General features: G+C 43.8%; 1 protein-coding gene across 3 annotated transcripts in view; it reads left to right on the top strand.

Moving 5' to 3' along the window:
* Positions 1–9,342: 9,342 nt before the first annotated feature.
* Positions 9,343–21,908, top strand: part of XPO4 (exportin 4) — a 97,449-nt gene continuing 84,883 nt past the window's right edge. For all 3 annotated transcript variants that reach the window (XR_002125139.1, XM_019652397.1, XM_019652398.1), the window contains exon 1: positions 9,343–11,247. Coding sequence is in view for 2 of the 3 variants with exons in the window: in XM_019652397.1 (XP_019507942.1) it covers positions 11,179–11,247 (69 nt within the window). In the remaining variant the exon portion in view is untranslated. The remainder of the gene's footprint in view (positions 11,248–21,908) is intronic.

Here is a 21,908-nt window from a genome sequence, read left to right on the forward strand (position 1 = left end):
TTTTGTAGGCAGAGAGAGGGTGGGACAAGAAGTTAAGAGTGCATCATTTCAGGAAGGTCACCGTCCCTTAGGGAGGGCAGTGGGGTCTCATCAGACAGATGACCTCACTAGTGGTGACCAGGGAATTCCAGACCGATTGGCTTAAAATTTTACTCCTGGGAGAGGTCAAAACTGCAATCAAGTTCAGTAGTTAAGTTTTGGGTTGGTGACATGGCTTAGCAAAAGTGACTCCATTTTGGCCTGCTGGGTTTTTTTTTTTAGAAATATATGTTTTATTGATTCTGTTTCTCTGGAGAACAGTGACTAATATAAATCCTTTGATCACAGCAGCATTATTCACAAAATCCAAAAAGTGGAAGCAACTCAAATGTCCATCAGTGGATGAAGGGGTGAACACAATGGGGTCAATCCATACACTGGACTATTACTCAGCCTTAAAAAGGGCAGGAAACCCTGTCACATGCTACATCATGGATGAACCTTGAGGACATTGTGCTCAGTGAAATAAACCAGTCACCAAAAAATATACTGTATGATTCCACTTACATGACAACACTTACAGAGTTGTCAAATTTATAGAGACAGACAGTAGAATAGTGGGTGAGGGGGTAGGGAGGGGGAGGGGGAGTCAGTGCTAAATGGGGACAGTTTCTTTTCTAAGACAAAAAGTTCTGGAGATGGATGGTGGTGATGGTTGACAACAATGTGAGTGTATTTAATAGTACTGAACTGTACACCTAAAAATAGTAAAGAAATGGTAACTTTTATGTTACATGTTTTTTACCACAATTAGAAATAAAATGAATATGTAACCCCCTGGGGGACCCAGGTCCTGGGGTGGCCTGGGGAGGGTCTGTGGAGGAGACGTCATGGTCGCCTGCTACTGGCTGCTGTCCACAGGATCCTTCAGGGAGAATCCCACCGCCTGGACTTGGGTATCAGTATTGCCGGGTTCCAACGTGCAGCACCGAAGGTGTCTGGCTTGCCCTGTTGTGTGCCGGGCCCTTCAGAAGCCCCAGATGGTGTTTGTGCAGGAGCAGCATAGGGGGACCTCACCACAGCACGAAGGGGACTGGCTATCAGGTCTCACTGGACAGCAGGAGGCGGAGCGGGCTGACAAGATGTCCGTAGGCCCCAGTGTGCCTCACACTCATGCAGAGGAGACCTGGGTCTGTGTGTCTTCCTGTGTGTCCCAATCAGACGGCGCCTGTTCTGTCCTCAGAGGTCTCCCTCTGTCCACACTTCAATCTTGTTAGAATCCGCTATTCAGCTCCCCTTCCTTGCCTTTCCGTCTTCTGGAGGGTTGATCTCTCATGTTAGCACTGTTCTGTGGGCATTGAGAGACAAGTTCCTGAGGCTGTGCCCGTTGGAGAAGAGAACACTCCCTCTTTGAAACGCAGTTATTATGAGGTGTGGGAACCAGGACTGTTCAGTTCAAATCTGAGATCTGTTAGGCAAGCCACCCCATTAGCAAATTTCTGTTAGTATCTTTATTTTATTGGGCTTTAAATATCCTCTTAAAGATGTCGGCGTTTTCTGCTCAGTTCAACAAGTGTTTAATGAACACCTACTATGTGACTGGCACTATCCAAGGGGAGGTGTTCTCCCTTCTTTCCCTCATTCATCCAATAATTGTATATGTGTGTGCATGCATCTGTGTGCATATGTGTGTGTGTATGTGTGTCTGTGTGCGCATCCACGCGTGTGTGCGCACCTGCTACGTGTCAGACCCTGCTGGGTGTTGGGGATGCCCATGAAGAAGGCAGACATCTCCTGTCTCTTAGGACTCTCAGTGCAGGGAAGCAGCTGGACAGTTACAGTAACACAATCATTTAAAAGGTGTGATGGGGAAGCGTAGGTGAGTGGGAGCACCTAGGCGTGTCCTGACTAGAGAGGTCAGAGTGGGCAGCCCCGTGGAAGCAACGCTGCTCGGAGCCCAGTGGCAGATAAGGGGCACAGAGCGGGTGGGGCAGGTTGCAGCATGGGGGCTTATGGTGCCTGAAGGAGACGGAGGCTGAGACCTAGGCAGGGGCTGGACCAGGAAGGGCCTCATGAGTCGCATTGAGGAAACTGGGCAAGGTTTACTGTGGTTGGTTTCTGTCATTGGCAGCCAAGGAACTTGATCAGACTCAAGTTGGATCCTAGGTTGTTCCACCTTGAAGTTGGCCAGAACCTGTAGACATGATCTGACTTGGAACCAAGCCTTGGGTGGAAAAGGTATGCTTAGCCCTATTTCATAGATGAGGTGGCTCACTCAGGCCGAGGGAACACAAGCGACCGTCCAGTGTCACAATGAGTAAAGCAAGACTTAGGCCCCCTGTCTGTCAGGATGAGTGGCTCGTCCACGGCTACCATGGCCTGACCACACGAGCTTGCTGGTAGAGTGCCTCACTTTTGGGGCCATCATTTTAGTAACGATGGTAACACAGAATTTAAGCACATTAGTTAAAGACAGTAAGAGAAGGAGAAAGCCACATTAGCTGGTAAGAGATCAAAAGTGCCAAATGGAGCCTCTCCCAGTGTTAGGGACAATCCTTTGGAATTTAACCCCCATATTTAAACATAGTTCAAATCTTTCTTAACTTCCCTTTTCCCAGAATTAATCGTCCTCTTACCCAACTGACTGGTCTTGTGGTGAATGAAACCAAGTCACCCCTGGTGACCTCAGCAGCTCGTGACCTCTAGGAATGAGGGGCCCTGGATCGATCCATCTGGAAAAGGCCGGGCAGGGGCCACCTTGGACGGCTGTACAGGTCAGGCTGCTCTAGGAGGCCAGCACCTTTGCTTTGGAGAAGGAACAGTCTGTGCGGCTGAAGTATTTTTCAAAGTAAAAAAAGTATGCAAATGAGACATGTGACTTTTAGCAACGCCCAGGAAACCCTTTTCCAAGCAAATTTTGTGTCTGGTCTCTGCAGCACTGACCCGACAGCTTCCAGCTGGAGCACTGCCCTCAGGATTGCAGACGCCTTGGCTCAGGCAAGAGGAGCGGTTCTCAAAGTGTGTCCTGCAGACTTCAGGGGCCATGAGGTCCCTTTTCCCAACCACACGCGTGGGCAAGGCTGGACTCCCTCCACCCCCTTCAACCAAAACAACAGTCTCAACACAAATGTGGAGACAGAAATGAGAAGCCAGATGTTCTAGAGATTCCGCCCATCCCCTCACCACAACCTGTGTTTCCTTCTGGAAAAGTTATTGGGTTGTCGGAAAAGTCATGACGCATTTTTGCAACGAAAAACTTCTATGTCTATGTTTTTCATTGCAAAAATGCGTCATGACTTTTCCGACAACCCAATATTTTGCATAAAACATTTATGTGAACAGATAATGGCCTTATTAATTTTTTCAATAAATAAGTATATTTAAATTTCCTTAGTTTTAATTTCTGCTATAAGTATTGATAGTTATAGCCCCTCTCCACCCCCTCACTCCGCACACACACAATTCCTTGGGGTTCTCAAGAATTTTTAAGAGTGTAAAGCGCTCCTGAGTTCAAAGTGTAAGACCCGCCAGACTAGCGCAAAGTGTCATCATGAGCGTTCAAACCCCACAGAACAGGGACACCCTGCGTGGTGGCTCTGTGCCTCTGGGGCCCTGGCGAATTCCTGTGTGACAATGGAGAGTCGTTGTCTCCAGCAGCCTCTGCTCTAAGGCTGCATGTCCCCACCTCGTGTTGTTGCCCATGTGACACCTCAAGTGCCGCTCCAGGCTCCAGGTCTTGCCTGTCACTGTCTGGTGCCTTTGTCAATCAAAATTAATTTTAGACTGTAATAAAAAATAAAAAGCATTTATTTGAGCAAAAGGAGTTGCAACCCGGGAGACGCAGATTTGGATAGCAACTAAACTGTGCTCTAAAGAGACCAAAGGAAGCAGAGCATCTGAAAGCCAAAGACACGCACAGAACTGCTAATTCTAACACATCACGACAGTATTTGAAAAACGATGACACGCCCAATGATATGAAACAATTAAAAGTATTACGGTATAACTATGTCGTAGTGACTTTTCATGAATCTTTAGAAATCACGATATAATGTTAAGTTAAAAAGTAGAGGATACAAACTATGTATAGTATGAACTCAATTATGGAATGTAAAGCAAAGAAGAAAAAAAATTACCGAATTATTAAATGTCTGAAAAGAAATGACAGTGTTAAAAATAATGGTTGCTTCTTCGGGTTGATGTGATTGTGGGTGATTTTTTTCTTCATTATATTTTCTATGAAACTGTGATTAAAAAAAATTTTATTGGGGAAGTGGGGGAGGGGAACAGCATTGAGGAATCGGGGAAGGGGAACAGACAAGTTGCTGTCCTTCTTGTTCTTCAGTCTAGTTGTGGAGGACGCTTCACTGGCCCATGTTGGTATTATCATTGTACTCTTCCCAGGTGAGGCAGTCGCTCGCTGACCATTCGGCCACTCACAGCGGCTCACAGCAGCTCACGAAAGCTCACGCCAGCTGCCAGCCAGCCCCACTGCAGCCTACGCCATCACCAGCGACTCACAGCAGCCCAGCTCCAGGTCGAGCTGTTGTTCACCATCTTAGCTGTAGAAGGCACAGCATCACTGGTTCTCATGTGGGACCTGAACCGGAGCCCTCCTGCTCAGAGCTGGTGTCCCAAGCCAACTCTTAACCAACGCGCCACTCGGCCAGCCCAAAACTGTGATTTTTTATGTAATAATAATTATAGGAAGAAAAAGCGGGTTTGGTCTTTAGAATCTCCAAGGTCACCTTTTGGTCTAAAATTCTATATAATTCCCAGTACATGTGTATCACTAGGGGTTTTGGACCCTCCACTGATAATGGCAGGATGCATGACAGTTTTGCTAATAGCAGTGCTGCTTTGACGTGTCACTGCCTAAGATTTCTAAATCTTGGACAAGATTTCAGTGTCATCTGTAGAACTTAAGTGCACAGCTGTGATCATTCATGGTTTGTCCATGCTGCCACAAGACTGAACATTGTAGTAGACCATAAAAAGTGTAGCTTGTAAATGTGACATTTTCACTTTCTCTCTCTTTTTTTTTTTAATTTTTTTTTTAGCTGAGTCATCCTGCCACCTGTTGGTGGCAGCTCAGCTCAGGCTGGGACTCAAATGGCTGCTGCTCAGAGCTGACACTCTTGAGCGAGCTCTTAACCAACTGAGCCACTCAGCCGGCCTGTGACATTTTCATTTTGCTACATTGTTGTAACACTTCTACCAGTTTCTTTAAGACAAGGAGATAAGCCCAGTGTACAGGTATAAAGTGGTGCATTTGAGCGTGTGGCCACATGCCTGACACTCCCAAATTCTTTTCCTTTGTCCTCACTGAACAGAAGTTGGCATGGGGTGTCTTAGCCCTGGGCCTCCAGCCTGCTCAACATAAGGGGTAGGAGGTCCCCCCAGCTGCCCAGGGGTCTGTGCTGGGACATTCCAGCCCCCTGGCAGCCAGCTGCAGAGTAGGCATGCCCTTCTTTGAGCCACTGTGGGAGGAATGCGGTCTGGGCCACCCTCAGCCTAGCTCTTACCCAAGTCAAAGCTAACCATTCAGCCCCTGGTGTGTTTCAGGTCCAAAGCCCCTCGGGTTCTTGACTATTCCCACCCCTTGTCCCCATGGTCTCATTCTTTGCCCCCACAATCAAGGCAGTGTGGGCCCCTTGTGGGTCAAGTGTCCTGGGTTAGGTCCCAGGCTCTGGTGACCCAACCCAGTGATTCCTGACTTGTTGCTCCTCTCTCCATCTGCCCCATACTTTGTCCCTGTATCCAAAGCCTCTTTCCCTTCTCTTCTTTCCCAACAGACCATAGAGGACCCCTTAAAACCAGAACCCAAATCTTTAGCACTCCAACCCCCAAAAAGTGTTCCTCTCCTGAGCAAAGAGGACGCTGTCTGTTGGGCGCGTCACTTCCTTTGTCAAAGAGGGTAGGTGCTTATAGCTACTCAACCGGAGGACACAGGCTGTTGTGAAGGTGGGCAGTTGTCCTCGTGCCCAGCCAGCCATGCCCACTGCTCAGGCCACTGAGTGGCCGGGCACAACCACTGCGTGGTCGTAAGCTGTTCTTCCACAGACTCTTAACAGAACATGGAAGTAAGGTTCATGGGAAATAAACAGTTTCTAAAAAAAAAAGTGCACATTTTTGTACACAAATCTTTTTTCTGCTTCTCTAATTATATCCTTAAGAACATTTTTAAGGCTCTTGTTACATTTTTCCAAATTGATTTCCTGGAATGCTTTTGCCAATTCATCCTCCTACGAGAGCGTTAATTTCATAATACTTGTGAATGTTGTCTTTATTTTATTCTTTAAATATTGCATTTCTGTGTTTTGAGTAAATGTGTAACATGGTTCATGTAGGCTTTTCTCTCATTCCAGAATCACGGCTGAGGCCCAAAACCATGGACCAAAGATGTTAAGAATTCACGTTCTGAGACCCCCCTGGGCTTACCAGAGGAATGCTGGGGGCAGCCCACTCCATCCTGCTGCTCTCTAAGCCCTCTCACCTCTCCAGTCAACATAAATGGTTTTGTTCACTGGTAGCAGTTGGGCTCGGCCAGAGTTATTGCTAATCAGGAAACATGTGCCACCTAGCAAGGAAAGAAAACTGGGACGCGATGGTGAGAGGGGGCACCCGATGGGGAGCACACACATCGTTTGGCTGGGCTGCTTCCCTGAAGTAAGATTGTGTCAGTTGAATGGATTCTGTGAGTGACACGAGGCAGCTGACTCAGAAGGCTGCCCACTGGGTGGGTGTGGGAGCTCTGGGGAACCAAGGGAGGCAGAGGCTGTGCGAGAGGGCATGCTGGAGCTGGACTTGCCATGTCAGGGGACTGTGCACATTCACCCTTCACGGAGACTCTGAAGGCCCCCTCCCCATGGAAGCTCCAAGTTTTGGGGGCCGCCTCACAGAGCCCAGTCAGCATTAGCCAGAGGAGTAGGGGTGACTGACAAGAAGTGGAACCTACCATGAGGTAATGAAATTGAAGTCCAGGGCCCCTCACCTGCACGAGCCCATTTCCATTTTAATACTCGAGGGTCTTGAACACTTTATCAGTTTTGTAAACTTCAGGTCTGGATCTGCACCTGACAGACGGTCACATAGGAGACCTCTGTCTCCCACTTCTTTCTCTGACACCAGAGATGCCTGTGGCCCAAGTTCAAGAACCTGCCCAAAATGTCTGTAAGGGACTGGCCACCCAGTGGGAAAGAGCAGTTTGATTTGGGACAAAGTTATTGGGGGGGATATGTGTACTTCATGTTATGTTTCAATGGATTGACTCAATTAGATTCAAAAGTTATGAAAAGGTATACAGCTATGGTTCCCAAACTGTATGCTGAAATGCCCGGTGCACAGCACTTCACAGGGCTGACAGGCGTTTCTGACTTCCCAGGACACAGCAATGTCTGTTGGGCAGCACTCGAGCTACTCACTCAGGGTAGCTCAGCTTCAACATTCTATCACACCACACTCTTTGCGAAGACATATATCTTTGCAAATCTGGGATTCTGTGGGTGCCATTGTAAAAAGCAAGTAAGCACCATGTGTATTTTCATTTCCAAACTCTTAAGATTCCATAATCTCCAAGTTCTCTTCTAGTTTTAAAATATCATTATCTGTGATCCATAACAATTGGCTTTTTCTTTGCATCAGAATGTCAGCAGTGGAGATAGTCAGTAACTATACTTTTGCTTAACAAATGTTTCCAGAGAGTCCCTAATTTAGGAAAGACACAACATTTAGTAAAGTTGGCTTTTATAAAACAGATCCCACTTAAAAAAAAAATGAAGCCCTGAGAAAACAAACCTATGTGTCCAAGGAAAAGTACATTACATACTCAGTCACTTTTGGTGAAGGATCAGTAGGAATAATTTTGGAGCCCATGACATTGTTAAAGAGAAAACTTTCACAGCTCAAAACTTTTCCAAAAGGGTTTATGGAGCCACATGCTAGCCAGAAAGGATGGCCATGGGCGTGCCATCTGAGCCACCAGCCACAGGGCTGGATGAAGACAAACACGTCTGCAGTCCTGGGTGCTTTTATATTTATGTTTCAGGGAAGAAAGGTGTTAGCTGTTTTGAAAGAATTTACAAATTCCCTTGGCTACAGACAAGGGAACTGGAATAGGTGAAGGGGGACAGTTCTATGATAGTAAATACATGGTCTGAAAAGGAGAAATATTTACTACTTTTGACTGGTTACAGGCAACAGTCCTGCAAGTTCATGCACAAATGGGAGGGGCTGGACTCTGGTGGTCTTTAATCCAAGTTCCAACAGATGTCCAGGAATTGTGAGCAGTCTATTGTCAATTGGCCCCCAGCTATTAACTGGTTAATTACTCTTCTCTTTCTCTCACTCTCTGGAGGTGGACTGTAATTTCATTTAGGACAGCTCAGACTTTTTCTCCTGTCAACATCATAAGCATTAAAGGAGTACCCTAAAAGCAGAGGGGATAGATTTGTGAAATGTTCTCTATTCCAGGAACATTTTAACCAGGCATCTAGACCATAAACATGCTCTTTCTGCCTGGTGAGAAATTACTGAAATTTGCACAACTTTCTTCAATTCTTCTTTTTTAGGATATAAAGAGCAGGTGACTAGGCTGGAATAATACTCCTTACCCCTCCCCAGGAGAGTGTTATTGTTAAATAGTAAATCAATAAATTTGAACAAGAGTCAGGCATTTGGAGGAGAGGTTAAACTAGTAGGTAAATTATAGTGTCTTCCAACATTGAGATTCTGCAACTTCAATGTTTGCCCCAAAATTCATGACTCCATTATAGGAGATGTCTGTAACCCATTTTATAAAGCCTCTAAATTAAAAAATACTCTGTGAATTTGAAAGGAAGCATACTCATCCTCACATTTGGTAAAACACTTTTCCTTCTTACTCTTTCTTAAAGAGTGCCTAGGGTCGGCCGAGTGGCGCGTTGGTTAAGAGCTGGCTTGGGACGCCAGCTCTGAGCAGCAGGGCCCCGGTTCAGATCCCACATGAGGGACAGTGACACTGCCCTCTACAGCTAAGGTGGTGAACAACAGCTCAACCTGGAGCTGGGCTGCTGAGTCGCCGGCGATGGCGTAGGCTGCAGTGGGCTGCCATAAGCTACGGTGAGTGGCTAGTAGCCAGCATCAGCTGCCGTGAGGAGCTGTCCAATGGCCAGCGAGCGACTGCCTCACCCGGGAAGAACGCAATGATAATATCAACATGGGCCAGTAAAGCGACGTCCTCCACAACTAGACTGAAGAACAAAAGGACAGCAACTTGTCTGTTCCCCATCCCCAATTCCCCAATGCTGTTCCCCTCTCCGAATCCCATAAAAATCTTTGAAAAAACAAACAAACAAAAAGTGTCTAGATGCAATGTTCTTTTGTAATTTCACAAAAATGCTTTGGAACACAAGGTCCAATCTGAAGCATTATAAGCCTTAAACATTTAATGTCACAAACTTTGCAGATATAGCATTGATGTGCAGTAATTACTCTTTGAGACAGCTGGAGACATTTTGTCCTCTTTTTGCAGATAGTTATACTTAGTCAAATATTGTCAGGCATTCTGTTAATCACTTAAGTTTCCCACAGTTCTTTAAAAAGACCATTTACTTCATTTTGGCTCACTCTTACCCTTCTGTAGTGAAATAAAAGTTATTTCTTCTGCTGCTCAAGCAATAAAAACTTAACTCACTTTCTCAACTTTAAGTTGAAAGATGCCAAATGAAACACCTTCTACAATGGAGCTAATAATGCGATTCTGTTGCAGTGACATGAAAAAGGTAAAACCTCACAAGTCTGATTTAAAACCAGGAAGATGAAATATAGAAATATTTCAACAGAGGAAACTTAAAAACACTGAAATGAATTTGCATTTCTGTTGTTAAGTAAACTCAAAAAGTCTGGAGGCTTTGCTAGAAATAAATGACAAGGATTTATTCAAGGGTCTTAGGATTTACAAACCCAGAACATAGCTAGGCAAAAACTCAGAACTGTTTCGACGAAAGAAAACTTGAGTTCTCATAGTAGAAAGTGCATTGTTGAGAATTATCTGTTCTGCTTTCTTAGCCCTAGGATTGGTCCAGGACCATTATCAGTCAGATGTCAGGTGGCCTGGATGACAGACACCAAGAGGTCTGTCTGGTCAGGTCCATCTGGATGATGGATGTCAGGTGGGCTGGATTTATGAAACCTTCAGGGGTTAATCAGGTTACCTGGACGTGTGGTGTATGCCCAGGCATTGACACAGGGCTGGAAAGTTAAGAAAGTTTAAGTTCCTAGAATACTTAGAACAATAGAGTCTTCCCTCATGCCTCAACCTTCCTAATGTTAATGTTAATAATTCTAAGCGTTAAATGTTAAAAATGTTAATGATTTCAGCAGCTTGGTAAAAGTGACTCCATTTTATATACTCTCTCTTCACTTTCCTCACTGTGTAGCCCCAAGAAGCTGAGCTGCACCAAAAGGCAGACGTTACAGGAGTGGATGTCGGCTCAAAACGAAATCCACCCCTCATCCAAACAGATGTGTAGAGTTAGACCTGGTGTGAACACTGCGACGACGGCTGTTTCGAGGACCACTTTCCTGAACGGTGGGTTACTACGTACTCCGATGGCCTTTCAACACGGGCCCACAATTAACGCGCCACACCACACAGCCGGTGGCCTTGGGTTCTCCCCGGGTTGGAGAAGCAGAGAGTCAAGGGCAGGTCCCTGCTTTCTCCCGTGTGAGGCAGCCTTGTAGAGAGAAAGTCGGCCTTTCCGCTGGGGTCGCAGCGGCCTACTGTCCCAGTCCACCTGGACACCTCTCGCAGGGCCTCCCGTAGGAAGAGTGTTCCGTTCGGAATACGTTCTTTTGTGGCCAAGAGGGACAGAGGCTGGGACGTAAGAGGCCAAGCCTTCTGGAAGGGCGACCCGAGGACTCTGCCCGCAGGCGGACCGCAACGCGGGGCGGAGCGCAGATCGGAGAGCCCAGGAGAGCGCCGGCGTCCGGGCGGGGCCAGGGCGCGTGGTCACCGGCGTCCGAGAACCCCCCAGGCCGGCAGCACGCATGCGCTGCCATAGCCCCCGACCGGTCCTCAGCACCACGCCGGCCCGGCCCGCTCCCCAGCCCCGCCCGCCGGAGGCGCCCGGGAGCGCGTAGGCCGGCGGGGCGCGCCGATTGGTCGTCCGCGACGCCCTTCCCAGAATGCAGCGCATGGCGCGTCATTGAAGAGAGACCATGATGGCGGCGGCGCTGGGGCCCCCAGAAGTGATCGCTCAGCTGGAGAACGCGGCCAAAGTTCTGATGGTGAGCGCGCCGCGGCCCGCCCCGGCCTCCGCGGCTTCCTGGCTCCGCCGCGCTCTCCACGCCGCCCGTTAGGCCTCCCAGGAGGCGGTGGCGTGGCGCGGGGGTCTCCATTCCGCTCTCCTGCCGCATCCCCTTCCTGGGGCTGCGCCTTCCGTGCTTGTGCGGGTGGGGGGAACAGGGTTTCCTGGGCTGCGGTGTCCATCCGCACCTGCCCGCAGCCTGGGTGCAGAGCCGGGCGCGGGAGCATGCGCGGGGCGTGTGCGCGCAGCTGGACTCGATGCCGGGAGTGCGGGCCGGCCCGGCCAGAGCTGTGAGCAGCCTTCTGGTCCTCAAGCGCTTCCTCCAGCCTTGGGGTAACTGCGGCGACGGCATGTGGAGGGACGGCAGCCGGAGGGACTGGAGCCTTTGGGACCAAGGTCACTGGGGCCACACTTTGTCTGTGCTCCCCCTGGTCGCGCGTTCATTTCATTCCGACACGACGCGGTGAACAGCTCTGAGTGGAGATTTACGCAGGGAGTTTGGGAAGGATGGCGGTTAAAAGGATTCCTCGCAGGGACTGTAATCAGGATAGGCTGGACTCAGCTACTCGTGAACTGTGTGTGTGTTTGCTGGCTCGGTTTTGCATTTTGAATTGACTTCCCTATTTGTAGATTCTTTTTTGGGGTTTAGAGGCTCATTTGATTTCTTGGATTGATCCAGCTGTGATCAATTGAATGCAGCCTGGTTTGTTGCCTTTTTGGACTTTTTTCTTTTCCTTTTGGTTCGAACATCACACTTAAAAATATTTGAACTAATTCTAGCACTGCTAGTAGTTCATTTATAAGGTAATTTCGCACACAACACCAGAGAGGGCATGAAGTTTAGCTCATGGAATTGACATGTCTAATAAAAAGCAAGATTTACTTGCTTCATTATAACCAAAGTTAAGTGAAATATTTTGTTACAAAACTGAATAATGTTTTCAGACGCTTGCAAATTAAGTCCACAAAAAAACTAGCAAGTATCCCCCTTAATACGAGGTTCTTAAGATCCCTGACTTAGAGTATTTCCTGAAATACTTGAAAATTTTTTTAGGAGCTAGGGGCCCATTTTCATTAGACCCCAGAAGGAGTATGTGACCCGAAACACACTGCTTTAGTTCTTACATTAATAAGAGAAAATTAGTGTCCATTATTGGCCTGAATGTTAGGATTTATGCTTGCTAGTGCCTCCCTGTTCTCTGGGAAAGCTAATTTTATCACCTATAAGGGAATAGCTGAGAGGAGTAGGAGTAACTACTGTTTATTGAGTGCACACTACACGCCAGACCTTGCGCTTGGTGCTTTACATGCTTCAGTACTCCTTGCAACAGCTTTACAAGTTTGAGAGAGAGAGTTTAAGTTGCATGAGTGGCTGAATTAGGACTAGAACTCAGATCTGCCTGGCCTTTTAAAGCTGGATCACTTTCCACTCCCAACTCACTACTTCTCGAACATGTTGTGTAGGTATCTGTTTACAACTTTCAAATATTTCCAGAGGAGAAGAGTATTGGGAAAGATGTGATGTTATTAAACATAGGAGGAAATTCTTTTTTTAGAAATTTCTACTTAGTATTTGAAAATGTTTACCAAAAATGTGTAAGAGGAGCAGTTACTGCATTATTTCCCATATGAAAGCTGCATTCCAATTTATTAATAATAATAGCTTATATTGAATAAGTACTTACTATGTGAGAGGCACTGTACCAAGCCCTCCTGTACTTTACCTTCTGTAATCCTCTGACTGAGGCTTCCATTCTCATTTTATAAGCTAAGGGGTTCAAACATGGAGATGCTAAGTAATCGACCCAAATTTTCCAAGAAAGTGGTAGAGTGGGAACTCCCAACTCAGGTCCATGTGTTATCAGACTGTCATTCCTTATCTATAGAGTAGGGGACTGGGAAGCAGGAAAATGAATTCATTAGGGGTAGTTACGATTGTTAAATCTCCTGCACTTATGAAGCATTAGAATATATTTTTTAAAATCAGTAATTTTATCATATATCCATCTGTGGGTCAGATGGCTGTCCATCTGAGGAAATCTTGTTTATAGAAAATTGCTATATATTTTAACTGTTAATATGTTTTGGGATTCAATAATTAGTGATGTCCTTCACAATTACTTTTGCTTAGTTTTCCCATTGGGTAGTTCATATGTTTTATGAAACTCAGCACAAGAGTTTTATAGTGTATACAGCAATCTCAAGAGATCTTTTAGTATAGGTTTTAGGGAATCCATAATGGAGATTAGAGGGAAAGTGAAAGCAAATTTTGGGGTGCAAACATACATTTTTGGTAACAGGGCCTGTAGTTTTTTATCAGGTTCTCTCAGGAAATAGCCTGAAAAATAAGAACCTAGTCTAAGCATTTTCCCTTCCATTCCATAAATGGAAAAACTGAGGTTCAGAAAGGTGGAAGTGACTTGCTGAAGGTAGGTCACAGGACAGATTAGTGGTAAGACTGGTCCAGAACCCAGAGCACCAGACTTCCATTTCAGAACCATGTTGCTTCTCAGAGTCCACATGTTATAATACCGTAAATGTTACATTTTACACTCGATGTGAAGTTTTGAAATGTGTTTTCGGATATTACAGTTGCTTCACTGTGAACATCTATATTCAATGCTATTTAGGATATTGGATGAGCTGTGAAATAATGTACAATAATAGTATATCAGCCTTTTAGAGTATTTTTGGGTTTTATAGGTCTCCACATAGTGACCCCCCTCCCCCAAGTAGTAACGGAATATTTTCTGTGGGTGTTTGTAAATATTGCTTAACTTTCTGATTCAAGACAGTGAGGTTACTTGCTAGAAAATAAATTTGAAGTAGAGCAGACTAGAATGACGAAGGACTTTTATAAATTAGTAATGTATGCAGTGAAATGATCTAATCTGAAAACATTGTGCAAATGGAACATTTTAAAAATACAGCCTGAAAACTTATTTTCCAAAAAGATTCAGTTGTTGGCTTTTGCTTAAGATACCTGACCCTACATTTTTGAGAGGATGTTACACATACCAGAGTTAATAAAGACCATAGATTTGTGCTAACGTTCTCATCAGTGAGACCCTCTGACTGTAAGAATTTAGCAGGTTACATTTACAGACCTGAAAATTTGGGGTTGTAGATACATTTTGTGTTATTTAACAATTATAACAGCGATTCTGGAACATATGATTTTAAAGCATATCGATAACACACAAATATACAGAATAAAAAGTGAGTCTCCCTCTTCTCCCTTTCCCCTCTCCCTAAGTTTAATTCATTACTGAGTTTGAATCTACTTGAACCTTTTTTCGATGCTTTTACAGTATACAATTTTCTTTTTTTTTGCATAAATGATATACCACAGATATTATCCTTGAGTTAAAAAAAAAACAATCTTAGAGGTACCTTTCTGAATACTAAGAAATTCGGGCTGTGCAGAAAGGTGTCTAGGGGAAGTAAAAATTCCCTGAGTTCCACTCTCTCTTCAGAGGCGACTTTGTTCTGTATCCATACTGAGAATCTCTAAGCATCTGACAGCATCCATACATGATGTTTTAAAATGTATTTTTTCACATAAATGAGATTTATGTAAAAGATACATATCATCCTGTACTTTGCTCACCTTATTGTGGATGAATTATGAAGGAAGTTTGTTTTCGTTGTCTTTTTTGGGGTGAATAAGTATAAAATGTAGGATGTGTTTTGATTTTAGAGACACCATGATGGCAAAGTTTAGTATTCCTTCAGCATTAATACTGCATCTGTTTGAACCATAAACCCAAAGGGTGCTCTGTTTGTTTATTGTCTTGAATTTCCTTGGTTTTGTTTCCTTGGCTCCCTTGGGCTGTTCGAGATTGTCCTCAGTGAGTGATGATATAAGGTAATGCAGAGCACATATGTTAACTGATACTTTGTAGGAAAGTGATTGCATGTATTGGTTTTAAAACTGGAATGGACTGGTTTTCATGGTTTTTATTGTAGTGGTATTTGGTTAATGTTTTGAAAGCACCTGCAAAACTGTAGTGCTATACACAAATTCTTATCACGTTGTTTGATTCTCACACCAGTCCTGTGAAGTAAGTAGGAGAGAGATTCTTTACCTTTGCAAATGAGAAAATCCGAGAGTCAGAGATGGTTAGGGATTTGCCTGTGGTCATATAGCTGTGTTGGATCTGGAATTCAGTCTTTGGCCATTTCTTCGTTCTAGAGCATTTTTTCCTTATGTATATGGGAGGCATTGTGAAGTGTATGCTGAGGAGACAGAAGAAAGACAGATCTTGTTTGCAAGGAGGGAGAAAGGGGAAACTGTTCGCAATTGTTAGGTCAAGTTTACAACAGAAGTGTATCTTGGTGTTCTGTGAGAGTGCAGAGGTGGGACATCTATCTCAGGATGGGGTGGGCACTTAGAAGGGCTTCTTGGAACTGGTGATCCTTGAGCTGAGTCACGAAGGACAAATTGGAGCTTTCCTGTTGGATAGGGGTATACTGGTAGAGGGCCCTGTTGGTCCGAAGGCCTAGGAAAACCCGTGTGTGTTTGGGAACATTTGAGCATTTACTTAGTAGGTGTTTTCTGAGCCCCTCTATGTATGAGGTGCAGTGCTTTTATTTTTTGGTAATCAACAATGCACATGTCGTAGAATTAAGAGTTTTGATTATAACATTTACTTTTCTTATTGGAAAGATACATTCTATTCAGTAAGCATTTTTATTTATTTCAACCTTGTCTTTTAGTCTCTGCTGTGGCACTAGATATTAGGAAACTGGCACTAGCAGAATTCTTTTTCTCAAAAAACAAGTTGGCGGGAAGTTTTCATTTTAAATTCAGTTCAATTATATGTGTATTTTGCAGTTGGACTTGTGTCAAACTCAACTAATTGGAACTAATTGGAACATAGCCAGTGGTCCAGAGAAGAAATGTGAAAAGACCTTTGAAATCATCCATAGATACCTAAAAGGCAGTTGATAAAATTTAATAGCATTTTATGATTAAAAATTCGATAAAATAGGAATTGATAAAAATACAAAAACAAACAAAAACCCCCAGTTCTTTGAAACTACTAGTATATGGTGATATTCGTTAGAGTAAACAGGAGGTCCTGATGTATTATTCAACACCTCTGGGAGGGCCTAGCTGATACAGCAAGAAAAAGGAGTAAGAGCAAATATTGGAAAAAAAGTAAAAAAGATGTTTATTTGCAGGTGATATTCAGAAAAAAAGTCAAAGGAAATTAACTAAAAAATTTTTGGAACCAACAATTTTTGGTAAGGTGGCTGGATAAACCAATTGTAAAATTTCCTTTATACCAATAATGATCAGCTTAAGAATGGAAAAAGGATCTCAACATTAGGAATAAAATCTGTAGGATAAATTATAGGACACTATTTAATAAGAAACATTTTTTTAAAAGAAAATGAACCAGTTAAAAACAATGAAAAAAAAGAACAATAAAAAGCAAAAGAGGAAAAAAAAACAAACAGAAACAATGGAAAAAAAACAAATAAAAAGCAAAAGAGGGGAATAAAAACCAATCCAGCTTATTTAAAGAATATAGAGGATCAGAATTAAATGAAGCCTGCATTTCTCCGTCCAGAGATTCAGTCTGGTTACGGTGGCAATTGCACCCTCTTTACTGTAGAGACTAAATGGGACATCATTCAGAATTCCTTTGACTTCCTCACCCTTTTTTGAGGTAGGACAAAAACTTGACTAATTAATTAGAAAATATACCTGGAAGAATAACTGTATGAGAATAACAACATTTAAAAAGAAGAAAAATGGGGCCGGCCGAGTGGCGTGTTGGTTAAGAACTCGCTTGGGATGCCAGAGGGCCCCGGTTCGGATCCCACATATGAGGGCCAGTGACACTGCCCTCTACAGCTAAGATGCTGAACAACAGCTCAACCTGGAGCTGGGCTGCCGTGAGTCGCCGGTGATGGCGTAGGCTGCAGCCCCTGTGGCAGTGGGTTGCCATGGGCTACCGTGTGTAGCCAGCAGCCAGCGTGAGCGGCCAGCAGCCGCGGTGAGCGGCCGTCCAGAAGCCGGCGACTGATCTTCCTCGCCCGGGAAGAGCGCAATGATGGTGCCAACTTGGGCCAGTGAAGCAATGTCCTCCACAACTAGACTGAAGAACAAAACGACAGCAACTTGTCTGTTCCCCTTCCCCCAATTCCCCAGCACTGTTCTCATCACCCAATTCCCCAATAAAAATCTTAAAAAAAAATAAAATAAAATGGTGATCACTAAAATAATTAAAAAAAAAAGAAAAATGAAGGGTTGGGAGGACTTGATAAACCAATTATTGAAATGTATTCAAAGACTACAGTAATTGAAACATTGTAGTGCTGTCATGGGAAAAGAATAGAAAGCTGGAACAGAATAACCCAGAAACTATGATTAAAATGATGTCTCAAACTATAAAGGTCTGGGGAAACAGTGCTAGTGGAAGTATAAAAGCTGCAAGTTTTTGGTAGGTAGTTTGGTAGTAAGTCACCAAAGCCTTAAAAATCTCCATGCCCTTTGACCCATCTTTTTCACCTCTAGCCATTTATTAACCTCTGGAAATACTTGCACATACACTAAAATGTTTGCTATAATGTATATACCTTGCAGTAGCAAATAACTGAAACAATATGAATGTCTAGTTGGAAGAAGTTTGTTAAATTATGGTATTTATATTATGGAATTTTATGGAACTCAAGAAATGAGGATCTAATATGTTGTTTTTTGTTTTGTTTCGTTTTTAAATAGAAAGATCTGAATGGACATGGAAAGATGCTCAAAATAAATGAGGAAAAAGTACAGGATTCATAATCTATTGTTTTCCAAATTAAAAAAAATCTGCATGTATTTGTATATGCATCGAAACAAAATTGGAAGATATAGTATACTAAACTTTTAAGAATAGCTATATAGGGATTGGAAGTGGTAAGAGTCCTCAATTTTTGTTTTAATATAGTTTGAATTTTTTACAATATAAAACATTGAATCACAAATAATAAAATTGAATGTTACATGTGTTTTTAAAATCTATGGCTACTTTCTTGAATGTTCTATAATTTTTATCTCAAAGAAAATTTAAAGCTATATCATAGCTCAGGCTGAGTAAAGACTGGATTTGTGGTTTTGCTTTTATGAGTCAGGTCGTCCTTTTTCTGCAGATCGTTTCCTCACTGCTAGTTAGGCATAACCTTGCTAGCAAATAAAGAGAAAAAATGGTTGAGAAAGAGCTATTAGAAAACACAGTAAACTTTATTCTGAATAAGAGATATGGATTTATTCTCAGGCCAAGCTTTTTTCACTTGTAATTGTGGGAAAAATTAGGCCCACTATAAAGTGACAAAAAGAGTATTCGAGAGTAGGGGCATAATCATTCTTGGTGGTGGTTACAACTGCAGACTCCTGTCCTAACTAATGGCTCTGACCTACTAGGCTGTGTCTCACCCCTCGCCTTTTCTTTGATGGCTTTCTGGCTTTTCTCAGGAGGCTCTGAGAGCTCAGCAGAGTTCCTGGCTTTGCCTCAAAGTCCACCTGGAGGGGTTCTTGTCACTGTCTCTGTGTCCCAGCCAGGCTGACCACATAATTTGCAGGGCCCTTTGTTCAAAAAGCAGGAAAAGTGTCATTAGAGGTTTTAAAATAGAAAGCTTTTTCCTTTAAAAATATTTTGTCACTTATAAAATGGACTAGGAGTAATATGCTTTCTAAGTAACAAACTTAAAATTGCAAAAGAATATTTTGGTATCATAATTTTGTACAACACAGAAATAATGCCTTGTGTGATATCTTGATTGGTCAGAAGATATTTTTGGCTTGCTTTTCTACAAATACATTGAAAATCTTTACTTGTAGCAAGTTTATTAGTGTAATTGGAAGTGATGTCAGTTGCTCTTGGCAAACGCAAGACTGCACATCATTTCTGGTACTTTTTTGTTTGGAGGAGGGTCGTCTTCTGATGCAGCTGTTACTAACTAGAGTGGCTATATTTTATAGGCTGGGACGATGTTGGGATACATTTCTGATCAATTATTTACCAATAGAAATTTTAGTGCATTTGGAGCTGATGATTCTTTTTTTTTTTTAAGTTTTTAATCTTCCTTGGGACTTATTCTAACTGAATAATTTTGACCAAGTAAAATGCAGGGAACAGTGCCACAAATCTGCAGCTTATCTGAAAAATGACTGTGGTTTTTTTTGTTTGTTTGTTTTGTTTTTGTTTTTTAAGCTGAGCCATCCTGCCACCGGTTGGCAGCTCAGCGGCTGCTCAGCTCGGGCTGGGAATCAAACTGCTGTTGCTCAGAGCTCAAACTCTTGAGCAAGCTCTTAACCAACTGAGCCACTCAGCCGGCTGGAGCTAATGATTCTTTCAGAACATTTTTTTCTAAAAAGATTGAACTCCTTATCAGTTTTATATGAGTTTGAATTTAATTTTAGATGTAAATTTATACAATATTTTATTGCTTCTGACAACTCTTGTTACTTGGAGAGGGCATACAGAAAACCCAAAGTAGCTTAAATGATTTGCATGTCATTAGAAATGGCTGTTTATGTTGTCGACGTCATGCCATTGCATCAATTATAAGAAAAAACTAAAATTATCTTCCCCATTCATAAATGACCTGTCTGGAACTTTATATTAAAATAGCATTCTTTTTCACCAAATGTGACGACCTTTAAATTTAATTTCTATTTCTAAGCCTGTAGATATTTGCTTTGTTGTAGCAGTTTTATAAACCAGAGACTCTAAACTCCTTGAAGAATTCTAATAACTCCCTGATAAATGTTTTATAGCAGTGCCTGTGTATACTTCTTGTTCTTAATTTTCTGACGGAGTTGACTGCTTGAGTCCCTGTCACAGTGCTCAAGCTGGAGTTAATACTCGTACAGGGACTTCAAGGATAGACTGCAGGGGGATAGGCCAGCTGCTCCCACTGTGGGTCCTGATGTGGCTGCCATTGCGGGCTCCACCCTCACCTCAGCCCCTTAGAGGCCAGTGCCCATGTGCCTGGCCACCAGCCTGTCTTCACGGCTTCCACAGGCCCCATTGTCTCATTGGGCTTCACTTACAAATCACAAGTTCAAGGGTAAAATCATGAAGAATTTCAGGGTGGTGACAGCAGAGTCTGAGGTCAAGCACAGGCCCTTTTAAGAGCTGGGCCCAATGAGACTGCACAGGCCACACACTGATAAACAGCCTTGGGCTCAGGTCCATCACGTTCTATCTCCCCCTCCAGAGCCTTACAGGCAGGTACTCCCTTGACTTGGAACACACTGCTTCCTGTTTTGCCTAGTTAACACGTATAATAATTCTTCAGATCTCAGTGCCATGGTTTACTTTGTTGAAAAAGCCTGACGACTCTGAACTAGGTGAGATTCTTTCTCATAGCACCATTGACTTTGGTAACATTCATTACACCTGCCATTTTATGCTGTTTATTTGAGCTGTAACTCCTGTGCTGGAGTGTAAGCTCCCAGGGATTCTGTTTGTTTCTGCTTGTCATTGGCTCACTGCTGTGTCCACAGCAACTAGCACGTTCCCCAGCACACGGGGAGTGTTTGATGGTAATTTGTGGGCCCCAGTGTCTGAGCAGACTGCTATGGAAGAGGCGTATAGTGGGTTCAGCGACCCCCCTCCCCGCCCCGGTTTGAGTCGAGGGTCGGGTACTGCTTCTCGTGGTGAGGCTTAGGGTTAGTGTTTATCTTTCCAGCTTGTTAGAACCCTCCTGCCATCACCTTTTCTCTGCGTCAGCCACACCGGTTCTCATTCCTTCGCTGTCCTGTCCCAGGACCTTGCACGTGCTAGTCTCTCTGCCTGCAGTGCTCTTCCTCACGTTCACCTAACCCTCTGAGTCTCCGCGCAGTCACAGTCTCAGGCAAGTGTCCTCATGACCCCGAAAAGGTGAAACTCACCTGTCCTGTTCTTAGAGAGCTCTGTGGCTGCATACTTACCACACTTGGAATGTTACGTTTATTTGTGTGGTTAACTAATGAGTGCTCGTCTCCCTTGCTAGACTCTAATATGTATTAGTTTAGGGACCTCGTTTGCACGTAGTAGTTCCTCAGTAGTATTTGTTGACTGAAAAAAAAATGAATAAATGAGAAAGGCAGGAGTGTGAGGTGAGCCATGGAGCTGGGCAGAGGCCAACTTATCCTAAGGGCCTCATTTGCCATGATAATTAGCTTGGGTTCACCCAGTAGTGTGACTTGTCAGACCTGTGGTTTCCATGTGTGACAGCAGCAGGGTGAAAATCCATCTAAAGCAGCGGTTCTCAACCTGTGGGACGCTACCCCTTTGGAGGGGGTCAAACGACCCTTTCACAGGGGTCGCCTAAGACCATCAGAAAACACATATTTTCGATGGTCTTAGGAACCGAGACACTGCTCCTCTATGCGTCTCCAGATGGGTCCGCCCACATGCAGATATGCCCACATACAAGTACCTGGCGTGATGTCACGCCAACCCCATCACATATACCCTGTACAAATACAGGTGTATGTGACAGGGTTGGCACCATAATGTACTTATGCGGACCAGTCACACATGTGTAGAGAGCAGCTGCTGTGTTGAAAGCAGCAGTATTGGAGGTAAAAAGACACTTCATGAATTATAAATATTTCACAATATATAATTACATATTGTTTTTGTGATTAATCACTAT

Source organism: Hipposideros armiger, unplaced genomic scaffold (assembly GCF_001890085.2).
Source record: "Hipposideros armiger isolate ML-2016 unplaced genomic scaffold, ASM189008v1 scaffold_178, whole genome shotgun sequence".
NCBI classification, from domain to species: Eukaryota; Metazoa; Chordata; class Mammalia; order Chiroptera; family Hipposideridae; genus Hipposideros; species Hipposideros armiger.